The following is a 20,396-nucleotide window of genomic DNA, read 5'->3' as shown; positions in this document are numbered from 1 at the left end:
CCACAGCAACTTTGGTTCTCCATGAGAAAAGGAGAAAGTTACCTATCAAGAAAGGTGTCAGACAAGGAGACACATTCCTCCACTTCATGTTTAGAAGAAGTATTCAAGCTCTTAGACTGGTAAGGCTTAGGAGTGAGGATCAATGTCATCTGCAACCTTCGGTTTGCAGATGACATTGTCCTATTCAGCCACAATGGGGACGAATTACAGCAAATGACTGAGGACCTTAACCAAGAAAGTGTAAGAGTGGGGTTAAAGATTAATATACAGAAGACAAATATAATGTTCAATAGCCTGGCAGGGAAACAAGAATTCAGGATCGCCAGTCAGCCTCTAGAGTCTGTAAAGGAATTGTTTAACGTTTATCTAGGTTATGCAATTAGGCTACTCACAGGGGACCCTGATCATGAGAACAAAATTTACAGAAGAATAAAATTGGCTTGGAGTGCATACAGCAGGCATTGCCAAATCCTGACTGGGAGCTTACCACTGTCGTTGAAAAGTTTACAATCATTGCATTCTACCAGTGCTAACATATGGGGCAGAAACTGAGGTTAACACAGAATCTCGAGAACAAGTTAAGGACTGCACAAAGAGCGATGGAACAAAAAATGTTAGGCCTTACATTAGGAGACAGGAAGAGAGTGCTGTGGATCAGAGAGCAAACGGGGATAGCCGATATTCTAGTTGACATGCACAGGAAAAAATGAAACTGGGCAGGCCATGCAATGTGTAGGATGGATGACCGGTGGACCATTAGAGTTACAGAATGGATACCAAGAGAAGGGAAGTGCAGTCGAGGACGGCAGAAAACTAGGTGGGGTGATCAATTTAGAAAATTTGCAGGCGCAAGTTGGAATCAGCTAGTGCAAGACAGGGGTAATTGGAGATCACAGAGAGAGGCCTTCGTGCTCCAGTGGACATTCATATAGGCTGATGATGATATATATATGTATATACATATAAATATATATATCAACCGCCTAATTGCTATTGAATGATTACTCAAAATGCTGGTGAACTGGAATTGCCCCGTGAAAGGCACTACTGGTAATAAAATAGCTTCCAACGCTTGTCGAATGGGTGCCGCAGTGCTGCAGTTAGGTCCTGCCAAGAGGGGGCCCAGCCCCTCCTTAAAAAATAGAAATGGGACCGAGCCCCCCCTCCCCCCTCCCCCCCCCCCCGACTTTAAGCACTGGAACAAGCATGACTTCTACTCTGTCAATGACAGCAGTGGTGCACCTATCTCCTCTCTTGCACTACCTGCCTGGAAATATGTAGAACCTCCAGGGCGGGTGTAACCCTTCGCATTTTCAACTGTTGTGGCACTGAACGGCAGGCTTGTACAGATAAATGCAAGGGAGACACAATCTTGCAGCCTGTACTCCCGCACACAACACACTACACGACCCACTCTTTGGCGATATTTTAATTTGCTCCCGCGAGCAGTGCTGCTCAGCAGCGTCCGTAGCATTCCCTAGCACAAGTTGGCAAGTATATCGGGCAATATTCAAGCTTAAAATTTTTTTTGTTCCCGACATATACCATCTAACGACTTCTTGCAGGTATCTGTGTAGCCCTCAGCTTGATTCGAGAGCACCACACATTTTTTTGCATGCTTCAACAAAGAGCCGGCTCGGTGGCGGGCTCAGACGTCCAGCATGAGGTCGGGCTCGAGGCCCAGTGGCAGGCGGCGAAGAATATTCCAGGCTTCCCGCAGTCCACTCATGTACGCACCACTCACGGTCTGTGGAAACATCCGGCTCGTACCCTGGTGGAGGGGTCAGAGAATAAATATTCGTTTTGCAGCAATGCGTCATTGGGTAGCACTCTTTCAACACAACTCTATGCTAAGTCTAACGGTAAACCTCAGGAAGGAAAATAAATTTTGCTCGGTTTCTGAGTGACACATTGGTTCCTCCTATAATTTACTACGGTAGACTTCCGTTAATTCAATCTCAGTGGACGCCCATGCATTTTTACGGTCCCAAACATTTGTTATTTAGATCCTAAAATTGGCCTACGCCAGATAATTCGAACCTGACTGGTCGGCATGCATGCACTGACCGGTCATGCGTCTTATGAGACTAAGATGGCAGCGTTCAGTTGTGCCAATGCAGAGATATTGAGGCTTGAAAAACAGTTTTTTCCTGTTATTTCCGTGAAATTTTTCTCAGTCTTGGCTGATCCAATTTTTAAAGCACTTCTACGCTGTTTACAGGGCAGATATTTCTAATCTGGTAAAGGAAGAGTTATAGAAGTTGAAAATGTGATTATGAAAAAATCAATATTCTGGCCATTTTGCACCATCAAAAGGCGAAAAGTCCCTTAAGTGGTCCTCTGCAAATTTAGTCCACAGCTTTTAAAACGCTTGGTGTCAACATACGAGCTTCTACTGTTGCTACCAGTACACACACATAAAGACTTGTAAAAACGTAGGCGTCCACAGTAGTTGTCGTGGCTGATCGCCCAAAAAACTAACTCCGCTTCACAAGCGCTGCTGTCAGTTAAGCCTGCCCGCATGATTGCATGCTCAATCTCTATGTCATCTTGTACGAATACAAACGTATCTGTGATGTTTTTGTCACCGATCTCGGGGGCGTGCGGGTGTTAATAGAGATGGAGAGGGAGACCGGGTGGCGACACAGCAAACAGATTTTTAATAGCACGCATACTCAAAACCAAAAAACCTCAAACTGAAAATCAAGCACACGAAAACATAGTGAACAAATACAAGAACAACTTGAAGCTTCATGCACTAAACAAATTCTAATCTGTGCCTACACTTGTCTGTGGTGGCTAATCCTTCAAAGTCAGGCAACCCTGTTCTATAACTCTGAAACGCACGTCTGAAATGCTACAGAGAGTCACCTTGCTGCACCCCTCGTTGCATGTCTGTTCGGACTTGTCGGCTCCTTTCCCAAGCAGTTGTCGCTCTCGTTGATGATGTAGTCGTCTTGCCGTCGTCGCGTCATCTCTTTTCTCGGTGGTGAGCTCGTCGGTACTTCGTCAGTGATGAGCTCGTGAGTAATTCTTCAGTGACGGCGCTCGGCGTTGCTTAGACCCACCTGGATAGGCCTAGCGTCGGGATGAGTCGCAACTTCTTCATGAGTGCCGACGTGGCCTCCCGAGGAGAATCGAACGTGCCGGTCTGCCGCGAAAGAGGGATCCCCTCTGGGGTGCCCGGTCCTGCCGTGAGAGGCTGCAGCCAGTCCAGGAGCCTCGCTCGAACTTGCCGAGGTCGATGGCCAACATCACGGACTCAGCCAGACCCCCAAGTCTCCCGTCTCCAGAACGGAGCTGGCGATGCGAGCTTCCTGGCCCGGAGCCACGTCGATAATCCACAGGCACCGCTGTTCATCCCTCGATTACACCTCGGCTCACGCGCCTCGAGAGCTCGTGCCGTTCTGAACACTGTGCTCACGTGCTCTTCTTCTTTTTCGCACCGCAGGCGGCCTCCTACATATGACATGTGTCCCCTTTTAGGAGTTTTTTCTCAAAAACTGCCTTCTGTCCGTCTTCTTTTTTGGTGGTGAACTTGACTCTTGTGACTTGGGTGCTCCTCTGTGCTTCATCGTCACTTACCATTTATCACCACACTTCACTGCACCGTCCTGCACGTTTCACCATTTGCACTGTTCCCAGCACTCACGAGTTCATTGTTCGCACCACTTCACATATGTACATTTGTTTTGTCCGCGTTATGTTCTCACTGCTTGGTCAGTCCATCGCCCTACTCATGTAATCTGCGCCCACATTCTGTCGTCTCTTAACATCTTCTATGCGAAAAGTAAGGCTCCCTTTCCTTATATCTGTTATACGTTGGCTTAGCTTAATATACGCGGGCTCCTCTGTTAAGCACTGCATCTCGCTCCGCCCAACTACTATTCGCTCGGGTAGGTCTGAAAATCCTTCCTCGACCTTGTTTGTCTGCCTGGGGCCTGCCCACTGCTTGTATCTTATCTCGTGTATCTTCCTTGGGCTCGACTCGTCCCATTCCTAATTTGTGCCCTACAAATTCACTAGTCTTGTGGCCAAGCTCACACTTGGTTGGCTCTATCGTCAACCCCGCGTCTTTGTCTTCGGCAATCACCCAACAAACACCACTCTTCTCCTCGTTTTCCCCCTTAGCCATCCTCTTTTGGCATATGTCACATGATTTTACATATCATTCACGTCGCTCTGCACTCCAATCCAAGAGAACTCTTCTGTTATTTTTTGTAACGTTGTCTTTGATTCCCTGGTGACCTGCCGTTACACTATCATGCCCTAACTTCAGTACTTTATCCCTCAGTTCCTTCGGGACCATCAACTGTAATACTTCTCTACCTGAACTGAATATACATTTCCGGTACAATAAATTATTATTCTTTTTAAACTCCGCTACTGTCCAACTCTTTTTCCTTTGCACCCGTTCCCCTATCTTCTGTTCACACTTTCTTATCAACTCATCCTTGTCCTGCAATTCTCTAAATTCTGCTACAGATATATTTAACCCCTTCACGGCCGTAACCTGCAATGCTGGCAAAGGTTTGATACCCTTTCTACTGGCTCGTGTTTGTACTGCAGCTGCTACGTCTGTGTCTTGCATCTCCTCCTTTTGCGCTTCTGAGCGTTCCTTCTCTACCACGTCCTTTTCTCGGTCCTCTTCTAACTTGGGTCGGGGTCATCTGCCTTCCTCACTCCCGGTACATTTCCCACAATCAAATCATAGAGAGGATCGTCTACACATCTAGCTGTGACTAGTCCTGCATAGAAGGGTGTCAATATTTGGATCTGTGCCTCTTGCAGATACTTGACGGACTTGTCTACCAAGATTACTGGTTTAAAGTATCCGGTCATGCTTTCACGTGGCACTAAACTTTTCCTCACTAAAATGGTATTTGCTCCTGTGTCCCTCAACACTCTAACCTTGTGCCCTTCTACCTCGCCTTCCACTATAGGCATGTCCTGCTCTCTCTGTCCATCCTCTCTTGAGCTCATAATGCATGCAGTCTTATCTATTGAACTAGTCCTGCATTCGTCTGCTCTGTGACCTTTCTTTTGGCACAACTAGCAAACTACCGGTGCTTCGTGACGATTACCTCTCACTCGACAGTTCATCGCTACATGGCCCAACCGATTACATAGGAAACACCTCTGCGGTCCCCTTGGTCTGTTCATTTGTCCTTGATTCCTCCCCCTTTCTACCACTGCTGCGTGCGTATCTTTATCGCTCTTGCCCAAATTCTTCAATCCTTGTGCCTCTGCAAACTGTTCTGCTTGTTCGGCCATCTGCTTTACCGTTTGTAACTTTCTTTCTTTGAGGATATTGCCAAACTGTTACTACACCTGGCCAGAAATTGTTCACCTACGACTTTGTCACGAACTGCTTCACATGTTTTGTCCGTCTCTGACAAATCTATCCACATCTCAAAGTAATTAGTCGGCACACGAACTGTTTGCCTGTCTCAGTCTTCAGGCTTACACGACCTAAACTTCTCCCGGAACCCTTCTGCCGTCAACCTAAATCTCTTTAATAAAGTCTTCTTCACCTTGTCGTAGTCTAGTGATTCTTCAGCTGACATACGCCCATATACGCTCAAAGCTTCACCCACTAAACATAGGCTTAAGGCGTTAGCCCACTCGCTCTTCTCCCAGCCTTGCCCGACCGCTATTCTCTCGAACCGATGCAAATATGCATCCAAGTCGTCTCTTTGCGCGTCAAAAGGAGCCATTAATTTTCTAGGGCAAATCCGCTTTGGTCTCGAAGAAGCTGATTCAGATGACGCTGATCCAGGTGAACTCGTTCCATCGCGAGAACACGCGCCCATCTCCGCTAGCCTTATCTTTAGCTCTAAAATTTCTTTTTCATTTATGTGCTGTTCGCGCACTCGTTCATGTTCCTCGCGTGCTCGTTCGTGCATCTGACGCTCTCGTTCGTGCTCCATCTCTTTCTCTTGTCGAGTGTACTCGAAGAATGTCATTGTCTCGTCCTTAGACATGTTCAAATCTTTCGCTATTGCCACCAAACGCTCCCACTCCATCTTTGCTACTCCCGCGTATCGGTGACTGGGCTGAGATAGAATCCGGAAACGAATCCTGGCACAGGCTCGCCAATTGTGATGTTTTTGTCATCGATCTCGGGGGCGTGCGGGTGTTAATAGAGATGGAGAGGGAGACTGGGTGGCAACACAGCAAACAGATTTTTAATAGCACGCATACTCAAAACCAAAAAACCTCAAAAAGAAAATCAAGCACACTAAAACATAGCAAACAAATACAAGAACAACTTGAAGCTTCATGCACTAAACAAATTCTAATCTGCGCCTACACTTGTCTGTGGCGGCTAATCCTTCAAAGTCAGGCAACCCTGTCCTATCACTGAAACGCACATCTGAAATGCTACAGAGAGTCACCTTGCTGCACCCCTCGTTGCACGTCTATTCGGACTTGTCGGCTCCTTTCCCAAGCAGTTGTCACTCTCGTGGATGATGTAGTCATTGTGCCGTTGTCGCGTCGTCTCTTTTCTCGGTGGTGAGCTCGTCGGTACTTCGTCGGTGATGAGCTCGTCAGTAATTCTTCAGTGACGGCGCTCGGCATTGCTTAGGCCCACCTGGATAGGCCTAGCATCGGGATGCGTCGCAACTTATTCATTGAGTGCCGATGTGGCGTCCCGAGGAGAATCGAACGTGCCGGTCTGGCATGAGAGGCTGCAGCCAGTCCACGAGCCTTGCTCGAACTTGCCGAGGTCGACGGCCATACCTTGGACGGCCAACGTCACGGACTCAGCCAGACCCCCAAGTCTCCTGTCGCCAGAGCGGAGCTGGCGATGCGACCTTCCTGGCCCGGAGCCACGTCGATAATCCACGGGCAGCGCCGTTCATCTCTCGATTACGCCTCAGCTCATGCTCCTCGAGAGCTCATGCTGTTCCAAACACTGTGCTTCACGTGCTCTTCTTTTTCGTGCCGCAGGCGGCCTCTTACATATGACAGTATCAAGGGTGAGCATCCTGAGACGGCATGCCACCTAACATCCCCACCAGCTAGGCCTAACCAGTGTGCCTCGTCGGGCGGCAACCAAAGTTGTTTGGAGCTGAATCAATGAAACCCACATCACAGTGACTGTACAGCACTTTGAAAGTGGAGAAATCAACTCAACAACGAAAGGGAGGGCTTGGCTGGCACGGGCAACACTCGAATGGCAGCAACTTGGTTCGCGGCCGCCATGTTTTTGACATTGCATGCAGACGATTAATTCTGAGAAATAGAACTAGACACGGTACGGCGTTCTAAATTTTGGTCACCATTCTACATTACAGTCAGGTCCCGCGACAAAGAAATTGACGGTGAACGAGAAAAAATTCGTAGAAGCGAAAATTTCGTTGTGAAATTCACAAAAATATGGCTAACCTGAAGTGGTAAATCACAAACTTTTATTTCCAGAAGTCAAGCACTGTCGACTGCTTCCCTTTTCTTCCCAGGAGCATCACGACACAATTTTCACATTCGACGAGTAGTTGCATCGCGACGTCGTCATCATGCACAGCCACACAATTTATGACCACATCGAATGCATCCAGTACGCGTGATGTGGCCGGTGGAGGATGCAGGTCTGGCACTTCGTCGTCATCTGACTGCCGGTCGTCACTGACACTTTTTATAATATCCTCATCGCTCAATTCCTCATAGGTGATCACGTCAATGTCAGCGTCGATGAAATCATCCAGCTCAACACCGAATGGCACATTTCCGGCACCTTGAAGGGCTGCCCAGGACGCAATTAGGTCTGTCGGCGGATGCACTGCTCCATTGCAGTCAGCAGGATCCTCCGCGGAGTCGGTGTCTAGGTCTCCGAGCTTGAAGCCCGCATGCGTGAAGCAGTTCGCGATGACTGGCCGTCTAGTTGCAGCCCACGCAGCAGCCATCATCTGCAGCGCCATATAGAGGTCCAACTTTGTGTCGTGCCCGGTCTCCACGTTCAATAGAGACGCTGCATCACTCACTGGTGGTAGGCGCACTTCATTCTTCTAATGACACTTTGGTCAAATGGCTGCATTATAGAAGTGCAGTTCGGCTGAAAGTACTTCAGCTCCACATTCGTGGGCTATCCATCCAGAATATCATGGGTGGAGCAATTTTCCAGCAACAAGCACACCCGCCGGCCTTGCCTCCTCATGTCACAGTCAAACGATGCGACCCATTTGGAGAAAATGGCCCGCATCATCCACGAGCAGCTGTTGGTGACGTATTTTATGGGAAGACTCCTATTACCTTTAAAGCAACGGGGTCTTGCACTTTTCCCGATAACTAGCAGTGGGCGCTTGTCGGATTTGTCCATGTTGGGGCACAGCAGCATGGCCACGCGCTTCTTACAGTGTTTCCTACCGTGGCAACGCTGACTTTTCATTTCGAGGGTTTTTGATGGCAGCATCTCATAAAACAGGCCTGTCTCATCAGTGCTGTAAATGTCACACATGGCATAGTCTTTCAACAATGCCGAAACGTTTGTTGACATCCAGGCAGATGTGCTGCCTGTGTTTGCCGATGCCAACTCGCCAGAAAGCATCTTGTCGGCAATGTCATGATGGGCCTTCAATCTGCCGAGCCAGCCTGTGCTCGCCTTGAAATCGTCAATTCCCAGAAGGCAAGCGTAATTCAGGGCCATCTGCTGCACAACGTTTCCACTGATGGGTATTTTCTTCACCCTCGTCTCCACAAACCACATGTACTTAGCCTTGTCGAGCACTTCGTGCGCCGACAGCGTTAGCTTCTTCCGCTTGGCTGATGTGCCCAATGCAAGTGTTTGCGCTATTGCCTCTTTGGACTTCAGAATGGTGGACAGCGAACTGGGAGGAATCCCAAGCTTTTCCACAATGTCGCCTTTCTGTTCACTTGCGACATCGGCCAGGATCCGAACTTTATCATCCAAGGATAAAAACTTTTGCTTTTTGCATGGTGGCGCCATGTCGAAAAGCACGCTAAAACAGAAAGGCTTCTCTAAGCAAATTTAGCGCTGCTACATGTTCACAACACGAACTGCGCAATTGCACTAGCACTAACTATGCACCGCCGCCGCCGAGATGCAGCACGGACTGACGAGATGACTGAGCTTCGGCTTTGGATTGTCTGCGGCTGAAAAGTTTCAAGCCAATCACAAAGGTAGGCCAGTCCACAGTTTAAGAAGAGAGGTGATCCGACGGAGGTGCGGCCACATAGTGTGACTTTATGCACGCCGCAGCCTCAAGGGGCAGACCTGTTCTGGGGGCCTACTTTTTCACTCGTTTGCTGGCGCTCCTATGGGCGCGCTCGGCCGAGGTGCTTTATTTCGATGCATATATGCCGTTCGACAGCTTAAAACGCCTTTTTTGGTTGGAGGAATGTCCGTTTATGTTTCTGCCGACATTCTGAGCTATAATTCGACCGGAGACCTCATGAGTGATTTATTAACTGAGGGCTCTAGCAGCTGTCATCTCAGTGTGTGGCTGCATTAGACTCAAATTTTGATATTTAGGAGAAACACGGGCAATGTAATTACATACTTACTAAAAGTGCCTAAGTGAGCACTGTGTAACTTGCATTCAGAGGAGTCCTAGAGCACTAGATAAGCCTCCACAGCTGCCAACATGTACAAGTCATGCGTTGCTCAGTCTGCAAAGTGTCATGGCACAATTTGAGGGATGCTATAATCGATTTCTGAACTGTGTTAGGAGTGCAATAGGCAGAGAAAACTGTATTCGCTTACCTTATTTTTATTGTTAGAGAACTAATGCCCAGCATTAAAAGCAGGTCATTTAGCTCGTTTAAGGAAACTCGTAATTATATACTTGAATGGTTAAAACAAAAAATGATAAACAGAAAAGTTAGAAGCAATGCAGAAAAACAACCAGCATCCCATGTCATTGTTCTCTTCAGCAGACATCCACGGTTGCAAGTACGTTGCAAGCTTGGGCCGTATCGACTATCCCGCCGTCAGTTGCTCCGCAGATGTTTGGTATTGCATTATCGTTACCGTATCGACGGCATCGACAGCATCTTTTTCACAGGGGTATGCTTTGGTTCCATGCTCGCGGTTCTTTTTCTCCTCTTCACGGACTTTGACAGGTAGCTGGGGCAGTTCGGAAAGATGGTTGAAACTGCATCTGATGAAAGAATTGCACGATGAAATGTGCTGGCCAGCGCACCACCACGTCTTGCTGACGTAACGACTGTCGAAATGTTTTTCGCAGACATGGTCAGTGGATCGGAGACGACGGTCGCTACGGTGAATGACCTTTCGCCACGCATCCAGGAGAGTTTATTCTTTGGGAGCGCTGAAGAGCGATATCGGCTCCTTGCAGGATGCGTAGCCGCTATTGCAGCCGGGTACGAAGCACTGTTTGCCCATATTAAAGCACAATTACGCACTTCTTGCAGCACCCACATAAGCACTTCTTGTATACCCACATACGCAGAAGATTCAGACCAATTAAGACAGCGGATCAGAGTGCATCTCTGCAGTCGAAGGGTATCATTGAGACGGTCCTGCACATCGCCCTGCACCTAAACAGCCGACCACCCAATCAGGGAGCTTTGGCGATTTGATACCACGAAACGGCTCTTTAACTGGCCAGAGAGAGCAACAATTTATAAGTGCACCTGGTGCGCGCGCCGACTGACTCCGATGCGGCGACCAGCAGAAAGCGCAGCGCGCTGTTTGCTCAAGCAGACGACGCGTCTCTCTCGTGTCGGAAATGACGGTATTTTGACAGTAAGTGGCATGAAACCTTCTACATGCTCAGAATTAGGCATCTAAATAATGAAAAAGAACATATGATTGTGTATGCGTATTTTAATGCTGACGGAGGTCGTAAATTATCCACACTTGTGCCACTGCCCTATAGAAGCGCCAGCAGAATTGGCGGAGAGCAAGGCCCCCTGAACACATGCTACCCCTAGCCCCCCCCCCCTCCCCCCCCGGCGGTGCTTACTTCCCATCACCCGAAGTGGCCGCTCTCTCATCGCCGTCACTATCGAGCTATGGAGGCCCCCATGCTCGGTCATCACTGGTAGTTTCTGGTGGTGCCCACACGCGATGATAACTTTGTAAACGAATTTTTATGTGCAAAATGCGTCGAAATTGTGTTTCCTGCATGGCAAACTAAATTTCGAGCCTGGAATTGCTTCTTCAGATTTCATTGAAGCAGAACGGCATAAGAAAAAGCGTTCGTTGTGGCGAGAATACTTATGCATTGACTCCTATCGGCAGCTAACGGGGAACCGAGAATTATTTGATGTACCAGAAATTTCGTTGAAGCGGCATTCGTTGTAGCGGGGTTCGACTGTAGTTCTATGGAGTTGAAGGTGGTGCTGGGAGAATTTCAACTAATTGAGCAGGTCTGAAAATTTAGTCAGCGACTTACTTTCCTATATGTTGCTTTTTTCTTTTGTTTTACTTTGTCTGGTTCATGCGAAGACCGCGAGGCCTCAGACATTAACCTTTCAACGTTTGGTATTGGTTATAGTGCGGTACCACTTATAGTGCAGATATTCGCAACTCTGGTGACTTACGCTATAAGCGGTCTATGCTGCTATATGAAAATGTCACAGTTGTAGTGCGGTATGCTTTTACGACCCTATGTAATATGATTAGGTCTCACACGTACGAAGCGGTTTAAAGAATATGCAACTATGGTTTGATGATGTATCGAGGAGATATGTTGAATGGATGTTCGGTATCTCTTTCATGTACTTTGCTCCACCATGTGGGCTCCCGCAGAACCGACTAGTGTGTGTAGAAAAGCATGTATGTAGATGGTGCCCAAACTACAGCCACCCCTCAGAGCATGAAAAGCCGATCTCGAAGGTCATGTTTTTTGTGCGCTGCAGATGCTGGAAGTGATTGCTTCTCGTATGTCTGCAGCAATTGAACTAGTTGAACACAAGTGACTGGAGATACCCACCTCGCCAGCGAAGAAGAGCCGATCAGCCAGTGGCTCGGCCAGCGTCGTGTATGCCTTGCCCGAGCCCCCACAGCGCACATAACTGTACACCATGTAGGAATAGGGGCTGTCCCGCCAGTGGGTCAAAGTGTAGCCCTGCGGGTCGGGCACTTCCTGCACGCGTCATTACAACACATTTAGCCAGAGAGTTACTCTGCCTTATATCATGATGAAGCCAGGTTTAGCCTAAAACAGAATGCAACTGTTCTTTCCCTTTTTTGCATGAGTTTTGGCACTGAGTTTCATAGTTATTACACTACACGTCGCTTCAAACTAGCAGGCAATGCTAGGAAGGCTGGAGAGACTTCTCTTTCTGCAAGCATTTGTGAGCAAGAAATATGCGTTACACATGAAATACCTAGGTAAGTGTCATCTAATTCAATGTAAATATCAGGTTTCAATATTATCAGGTTCAAATTACCACTTTCAGAAGTCCCCACAGGCTGCGAGAAAAAATACAAAAAATGTTGAGTCAGACACCCCTTTCTTTTGAATTTTCCACTTTTGCACTTTTTTAAGGCAGCAGGCTTCAAAGCATCATAGTAAAACTTTACACTGTTGCTTACTGGTGGCATGTCAGCAGACCAAACCCTGGAGGTTGATAACCAAAGCATGTAAAGAGAGCAAAATCCGGACCTGGTACTGCCACATGTCATTCTTCTATGCTTTGCTGGTGTCAACTTTCATTTTGTCATTTGTGCAGCGCTTGCGAAATGGATAAAAACAGACAAGAATGTGCACAGGACATCATGTGTCCTGTGTACTTCTTTTTCTGTCATTTCACGAGCGCTGCAGAAAGATGAATATCCACCAACTTGCTTAGTTTTCAATCCTAATGCATCTTTTACCGGTTTCTCAGTTATGCAATTGCCATTCAGCGCAAGACGCACCCTACTGTATTACTGCAAATTTGTTGCCAATTCTGTATTGAATGAGACCTGTATAATCAGAGCGCACATGCGACACGAATAGTGTGCATTTTCGATTGTACACAAGTGCCCACGATTACTCTACAATGTATGGTGAGACATGTACAGTCAAGTGCCTTTAAAGTAAAGTGTTTGGGACCTTCTAAATCCTTCGTTCAGCAAAAGGCTTCCAACTCCTTTCTGGTCCGAATTTTATCACCTGAGTGAAAATTTTATACTTTGTGCATTAAACGCCAGAAAAATAGGTAGAATGATACCCTGTAGAGTTTTCGGTAACAAAATGAAGAAAGATAGAAGACATTGGAGGCAGGGTGTCAGAGCGATTGTTTTTCGTTCTGGTGTTAGTTTCTTTCTACTGAAAAAAGTTCTGTTCTGATTCTGCTTCGGAACGCAAAAAAGATTTGTAATGGTTCATAACGGTCTTGGTTTGCATGCAAACATTTTAGAAGCAAAGTAACGATAAAAACATAGTATTTTTTCTCAATAAGTGAATTATGAATTCTGAGATCATGCTCAGTGCCTTGAGTAAAGACACTGAGCATGATCTCAGAAGCAGCGCATCATTGAATGTACATGCCGAAATGCGAGACCACTGTTCCAATAACACTAACCTAAACGAACATGGACAAACAGTAAAACTTCAGTACTAAGTGTTGTACCCGCAGAAAATGAAACAATGAGCTCTTCTGCACGCAAGCCCTGGGTTTTGCTACGATGACAATCTGCTAGTGCACCAAGTGGCAGGCTTAGATTAGTGGAGCACTCGACTGGCTATCGCTCGCACTGTCCCTGCCCGAGAAACGCACTTATGTGGGCCCTTGAGATACAGTTGAGCCTGCTTATAATGAACCTGAGTGTCATGCGGTATCTGTTCATTATATCCCGAAGTTCGTAGTAAGTGGACCACAGTTTAAAAAAATAATAAGGTGCTACGCATTTTTTTTGCAAAGAAGTCCGTGATGCTCGTCTGTTTCTACATTGCACATCAGATGAGGGTGGCCTCCAGCCTAAAATATTTAAAGCGGAGCATGCTCTTCGCCGAGGCCTTGGCAGACAAGTTGCCTGAGACCCTCTATGTAGCCCATTGCTACAGGTGTGCTTATGAGTGCTGACTCTGAAGATTCATCGTAATCTGATTCCTCCGCATCGATCTCGGCCCGCACTTCACGAATGATGCCTTGTCCGTGCACGGTTCCGCAATGTCAGTGTCTTCACCAGCAGGAATGAAGTCATCCCAGCCAATGTCATCGACGCGCTACCACAAATTGCTGCCGGAATAAACCTGTTCAGAAGCGTCAGGCTCGCCATCAGATACTACGTCGACAAAGCCGGCCATGTGGAAACAGTTTCGCACACAAGCAGTCGTCACCTCCACCCAGGCCAGATTCACCATCTCAACGGCTGAATACAGTTAAACTCGAAGCGGCAAGTTGGCGGCCGGGCGGTCAACAGCAATGAACAAGCGCTCCACAATGCGGCGTGCTTTAAAGGCATGTATTATGCCTAAATCAAGTGGCTGCACTTTCGAAGTCATTTTGGGCAGCAGGAAAAGTCGAGTCACTGCCATCAGAGAAGTTAGAACGTGGTGTGCTGAGCAGTTAAGCACAAGTAGCATGCGCCTGCTTTGCCTCTGCATGTCGTGGTCAGACTCGCCCAGCCACTCTGCGCGTCATCCACGCCTTCGCATTGTGCTTGTAGCGCAGCAGCACATAATTCCGAAACCAACGTAGCTCCCCCCAGAGCCTTGCTGCCGGGCGGGCGTGGTCGCTCAGGCGGCACGGAGACAGTGCGTGTCGGCTGGGAGAGGGCGTGTCGGCTGGGAGAGGGCGTGCCAGCAGGGTGAGGGCGTGCCTGTGGGGAGAGGGCCTGCCTGTGGGGAGAGCGTTTGCCTGTGGGGAGAGGGTAGCTCGCTTGAGAGGGGGCACGAAACGGGTAGTTCACCTGCGAGAAGGCTCAGGAAAACAGTCTGCGCACGAAAAGGGGTTAGAGGTCCTCGTTATATATCGCATCGTGCCAGGTTTACGCCGGGTTTACGCTGGCCCAACGTTGTAACCAATCGGCAGGGCTCTGAGACGTTCGTTGTGCGATTTTGTGCCATTGAAATAATGTACATTTTGATGGTCACGTGGGTTTCATTTGTTTTAAGCAAAAGTTTGTCTTAAGAGGGGCCATTATATGTGCGCTCGACTGTACATGCTAATGCCGACGTTGCCTGACGTCGGTTGCTTCGGATTGTCGACTTTCCCATTGAAGCGAAAACCGATAAAAAATATATTGGTCCCCCTCCAAAACTAAATAAATAACGTATCAGTTACTTTTTTTATTCCGATTTTTTATTCCAGTAATTAACTAGAGACTTCAAGCTGACGCAATATTCGTAGAATTTTCCAAAGCTTTTGACAGGGTGCCCCATCCAAAATTAATTGACAGCCTTAAGAATATCGGGATTAACACTAACGTAGTACACTGGATAGCCGCCTATCTCTCAAACCGCAGTCAGTATGTTAAAATAAATGACACTGAATCTGAAGAGTTAGATGTCTACTCCGGTGTTCCACAAGGGTCTGTGCTCGGTCCAATTCTTTTCCTAATATTTGGTAACGACATTCATTCTCATGTTGAACCTGATGTAACAGTAACGTTATTTGCAGATGACTGCGTCATCTACACTACAGTACGCACGGTTAATGACCAGATACAACTTAATTCCTCCTTAACAAACATTGCCAGATGGTGTCAAGAATGGGGTATGGAAATTAACGTAGCAAAAACTTCATCTGTGTACATAACTCAAAAAAAGGCACCGTTAAAATTTGCGTATCATCTAATGGGATTACATGTAACAGAAGTCGATACAGTTAAATACCTGGGGGTTACCATCACAAACACATTAAAATGGGATGTTCACATTAAACATACGTGTACAAAAGCATATAGACAGCTGGGATACCTTCGCAGGAAACTTGCACTGGCACCTTCCAAAGCTAGGCGAGCAAGTTATAAGGCCCTTGTAAGGCCAATCCTTGAATACGGCAGTATTATCTGGAATCCGCACCAAATCTACCTTCTTAATCAACTGGAGGGAATTCAAAATAAAGCTCTTCGGTTTGTGTATTCACAGTACTCACGTGACGTCAGCATAACCGCACTACGCAACAGGGCAAACATTCAAACTTTGGCGATTCGCCGACGTGTTGCTGCTTTAAAGTTTCTTTACCTGCTTTATCATGACAACATTAATATAAGCAAACACGAGTACCTAAAACCACCATACCAGCACTCAGCCAGAACAAACCACGACAAGAGTATCAGGCCATTTATCTCCCGCTGTAATACATTCAAGTATTTCTTCTTTCCGTCAGTCATAAAATTATAGAAATAAACTGCCACGCAACATTGTGTCCTCAGAATCTATTAACACATTTTCTGTCAAGATTGAAAAATTTGTTAATCAACAAGTTGCACCGTTGTAGAAAAAAAAAGCGCTGCTCACGGAGTGTATGCTTTTCATGTGTATGCTGATGGCAGTTCTTTTTAGTGTATGCTTTTACTGCATATGCCGCTTGCAGTTCTTATTCCGAACTTAGTGTCTAATGTGTACCCTTTCCTGTTAGTCTGTAGTGCTTAAGTTTTTTTTCCTTTTTATGTATTCTTTGCAATCTGTACTTTTTATTTTTTGTTCCCATTCCTGTAAGAGCCTGTCAAGGCTTACAGTATTAATAAATAAATAAATAAATAAATAAATAAATCAACAATATTGTTTTCTTTTTAGTTCAGTTCCGACACACTGATTGGATGCATTCCTTTGATTTCTGAACTACCATAACGATGTAAAGTATATGGCTACAAACTGTTCCAAGACAATTTTCGTGCCACCCAAGGTAGGTGGCATCTCTTAGGCAACAGGCTCCAAAGATATGGCAAAGTGGCCTAACCTCAGCGCGTTACGAAGCATGGACATTTGAAAAATATATAAAAAACTATGTTTACCTGCAGCACTAATTCTATAAATTATGTAATAATCTTTGTCGACATAAAAGTAGGGGTGTATACTTGAATATCATAAAATTGAATCTAATAGTGAATGTTTGAATATTTCGATTTGAAAATCGAATATGTACTATTTGATTTCTGTCCATCTACCATTCTATGTGTCAATTGCAGCTGCCTATGTAAACCCAGCTCACTGAACGCTACGAAGGGTTACAGCAGCACTGCTAGATGCTACACGCTGTGACTGTAAGCAACGCATCAGCTGTCAGGAATGCCAAAATTTCTTCGTTGTACATTCATTGTAGTGGCCTTTGTTTCCCAATACATAGGAAAGATAGGAATTCGGCCAGGACATGCGAAATCCTTCGTTATAAAAATCATTTTGCTGTAGAGGTGTTCATCGCAGAAGCATTCGATTGTATAAAAAATGCGCATGGACTCTGCCCATGGCATTAGATTCGACAACCGTGCCTGCCACTATCGATGCAATTTGAATGTTGCTTTGCTTTCCTGGGCACGAAGCTCACCCAATCAAGAGTCGAGAGTTTTTTACCCGCCCTTTCAGTAGCAATTTTGGGTCCTCGCCATCACTACAATGCAACGCCATAACTGAGCAACACTGGTTTAGGTCATCGCAGAAAGAATAGAGAGATCTTGCCTGGTCGTGAAAAATGCCCCGCAGCACATCCATGCACATGGACACCACCTCATCATCCTTCTTGTTTGCAATCAGGTTAATGGCATTGCCGCTCACGTAGGTCATCAGGACATATGTTGGGTTCTGCACGTGGGCAATTGGAAGAAAAAAAATCAGAGGCACACAATGATTTTTCCCAAAAGCATAGATGAGATTTCACTTAAAGGGGCCCTGAACCACTTTTTATCGAAGTTGAGAAATGCATTTGAAGTTAAGTTAGACTATTTCAGAAATACTTTGCTGCAAAGAGTACTTCAATCCATTCAGCAGAAGCAGAGTTAATTGGCAATCAAACATAGTGTTTGCGGTGCTTCCGCTCCTTCTTCAATGACTTGTACTGCAACGGCTACGGCGGAGCGCAGTGTACTCACAACGCTCCGCATAGTGTACGTCACTGTGGCGCACAGTTCAAATTTGATTTTGGATGTTCACATAGACGCCACTATTTTAGATTTTGGCACATACGATGTGCCAGGTGCTGTTGTCCTCAGCGAGCTGCAGTGTGGTCAGCCAGCAGACTCGTCACGGCACCTCTCGCGGCGGTCGCGGTACCTATGCTATGTAGCAGACTGCAGCTACATGCAAGTGTAGTGCGTATGCGCAGCGATTGCTTTATGCACGGCAGGGCTTAAGTGTCAGTAAAAAAAAACTGAATATACACAATTACAGTAGGGAGAAGAGCATTGATACAAGCACCCTTCTTGATTGATGTCAGCAATTGGCCAACAGCAGACGCGTATGGGAATCTGCTATATTACGAAATAGAGTGTCCAGAAAAGAGTGAGGAGCAGGCTTCTGTTGAAATATGAGTGTTAGCAAAAAAGGTGACTCTGCAATCCACTTGCGAGCTCCATGCGCCATGTATGCTATAGCACACTGTCTTTTTTTACCAAGACCGAGGGGTGGTTCAGGACCCCTCAAAGGGTTCCCCTAGCCTTGTCATAAACATTTTATTTCAAGCAAGGCTGAATCTTGTCACAACAAAGTGGATTCCAACTACATAAAGCTACAAAACGAACAAAACAAAACTCGTCTCTATCTGTGGATATACCAAACTGCATTCTCCTAAAAAAAGAAAACGCTGGCAGAAGCAGCATGTACTACTGTGCTACTTTTCATAGATTTATGTCCACTGTGGCATGAATGAAAGCTGGCATTTTTGCTTCAGTTACAAGTTTGACCTGCATGGCTGAAGTTGTGGGGTATAAGAAAGCTAACTTCATTTCCTCAAACTTGTGAAATGTGATTATTTCATTTGAGAATAAAATAGAGTTTAACAATTGTTTGATTACTGCATTACTGCACATTTCCAGCGCTTTCAAATGTCTCGGCAAGGATTAGGGAAGCTGATGGGCAGGAGAGCAAAAATGCATTTTATGTTTTTGCTTTCTCTCCCCTAAAAGCAGCCACCAACTTTAAAACTTGCAAGGCTGCATGAGATACACCATGTGGCTCACATCGACGCATGCAATTCATGAAAGAAAAGGAAAAAGCACCAGACTAGAGCATCACTTATGCAAGCTGCTGAAAATAAGCTATCTGTGCATGTAAGTCAAAGGGTGAACGATGCAAGAGAGAGAGAAGCACAATTTCGCTCATTTCTGGCTATGGTAGTTGTGTGGATTTTATTATATAGCAATACATATGGCAGCTTTTTTAATTCTGCTAGTGGCTACATCTGTGCAGCATTGAAAAGACTTGAACTGAAACGTGCAGAAACTGCAAAATGAACAAATGATGAGATTGTGATTTTACACAATATTATTATAAACCCACCTTACAGCTGTAATCTCGAACGGCTAAGTAAAAAAAAACTCAAGAAGGGTAATAACTTAAAGAATCTGGAAGCCCTTGGCAAGACACAAACACTCAAAAAGAAGAGAGGGTGAAAAGTAGACAAAAGCAAAGTTGCTGCTGCGATTTGCTGCGTCCTTTTATGACACAAAAGCCATGTCAATTGAATCGAGCCACTGTTTTCGCTCCGAGATGTGGGAAATAATATAGCTGGGTAGGCGCCCTCAGTTTTCAGGTAAATATATATCTGAATTAGAGCAGTTCTTGTGAAAATGTAGGGCGGGGGGTTACTAAAAAGAAAAGGTTAATTTTAATGGCTTCAAATGTGCAGAATGACCATTTTCCAAGAACTACAACACGATGTTGGACAACAGCTTGGAAAACACACACTACCTTCTTACCTTGTGACACAGAGCAAGAAAAATGGCATACCAGGAAGGCTTAGTGAGTCTATATCTAGTGCAGGATGAATGTCTCCCAGTGATTCCAGGCAAGCAAACTAACTGCCACCAAATTCCACAAGAGCGTTGCTGACAAGGTTGGATTGGCTTAACTTATGAATTGAACAAACCTCGATGCATAAATCCAAACAAGAGACACTATATGCTGAGCCAAAAGTGAAGTTTATGGGCACTTCATAAATTTATGGACATTCGAATCCTAGAGAGTGACCCATGAACATGGGCTTCAGGGACCAGGGTGAACCCTGAACACGATGTGTCACCACAAAACATGCCCTGACCATCTTGGGCTGTGTCCGGGGGCTGAGGTCAAAGAAGACACTGAAGAGACCGCGCTGCTCGGGGGACGACGGCACGTGGCCGAAGAAGTCTGCGGCCATCACTTGAGCGGACCAGAAGGGCCGAGCAAACTTGAGGGCCACCTACAAAGGGAGAGCAAGAAAACGGGTGGCAGCACCGCAAAGCACTCACATCTCAAGCCCCTAACACAGAAAACGACCCAAACACAAAAGCGTGCTAACATCACCCGGTCATTCTGAAGACCTTCAGATACACCACGTGC

General features: G+C 46.2%; 1 protein-coding gene across 1 annotated transcript in view; it reads right to left on the bottom strand.

Annotated features, from left to right (window-relative positions):
- Window positions 1–1,425: 1,425 nt before the first annotated feature.
- Window positions 1,426–20,396, bottom strand: part of LOC119445343 (lysine-specific histone demethylase 1B) — an 85,310-nt gene continuing 66,339 nt past the window's right edge. The window contains exons 13-16 of the mRNA XM_049663023.1: window positions 20,116–20,256; window positions 17,541–17,663; window positions 11,922–12,074; window positions 1,426–1,771 (exon numbers count right to left, since the gene is read on the bottom strand). Coding sequence (XP_049518980.1) covers window positions 1,649–1,771; window positions 11,922–12,074; window positions 17,541–17,663; window positions 20,116–20,256 — 540 coding nt within the window. The 3' untranslated portion in view covers window positions 1,426–1,648. The remainder of the gene's footprint in view (window positions 1,772–11,921; window positions 12,075–17,540; window positions 17,664–20,115; window positions 20,257–20,396) is intronic.

Source organism: Dermacentor silvarum, chromosome 1 (assembly GCF_013339745.2).
Source record: "Dermacentor silvarum isolate Dsil-2018 chromosome 1, BIME_Dsil_1.4, whole genome shotgun sequence".
In the NCBI taxonomy this organism is placed as follows: domain Eukaryota; kingdom Metazoa; phylum Arthropoda; class Arachnida; order Ixodida; family Ixodidae; genus Dermacentor; species Dermacentor silvarum.
Note: the sequence above shows the minus strand (reverse complement) of the source record. Positions and strands in the feature narration are given on the sequence as shown.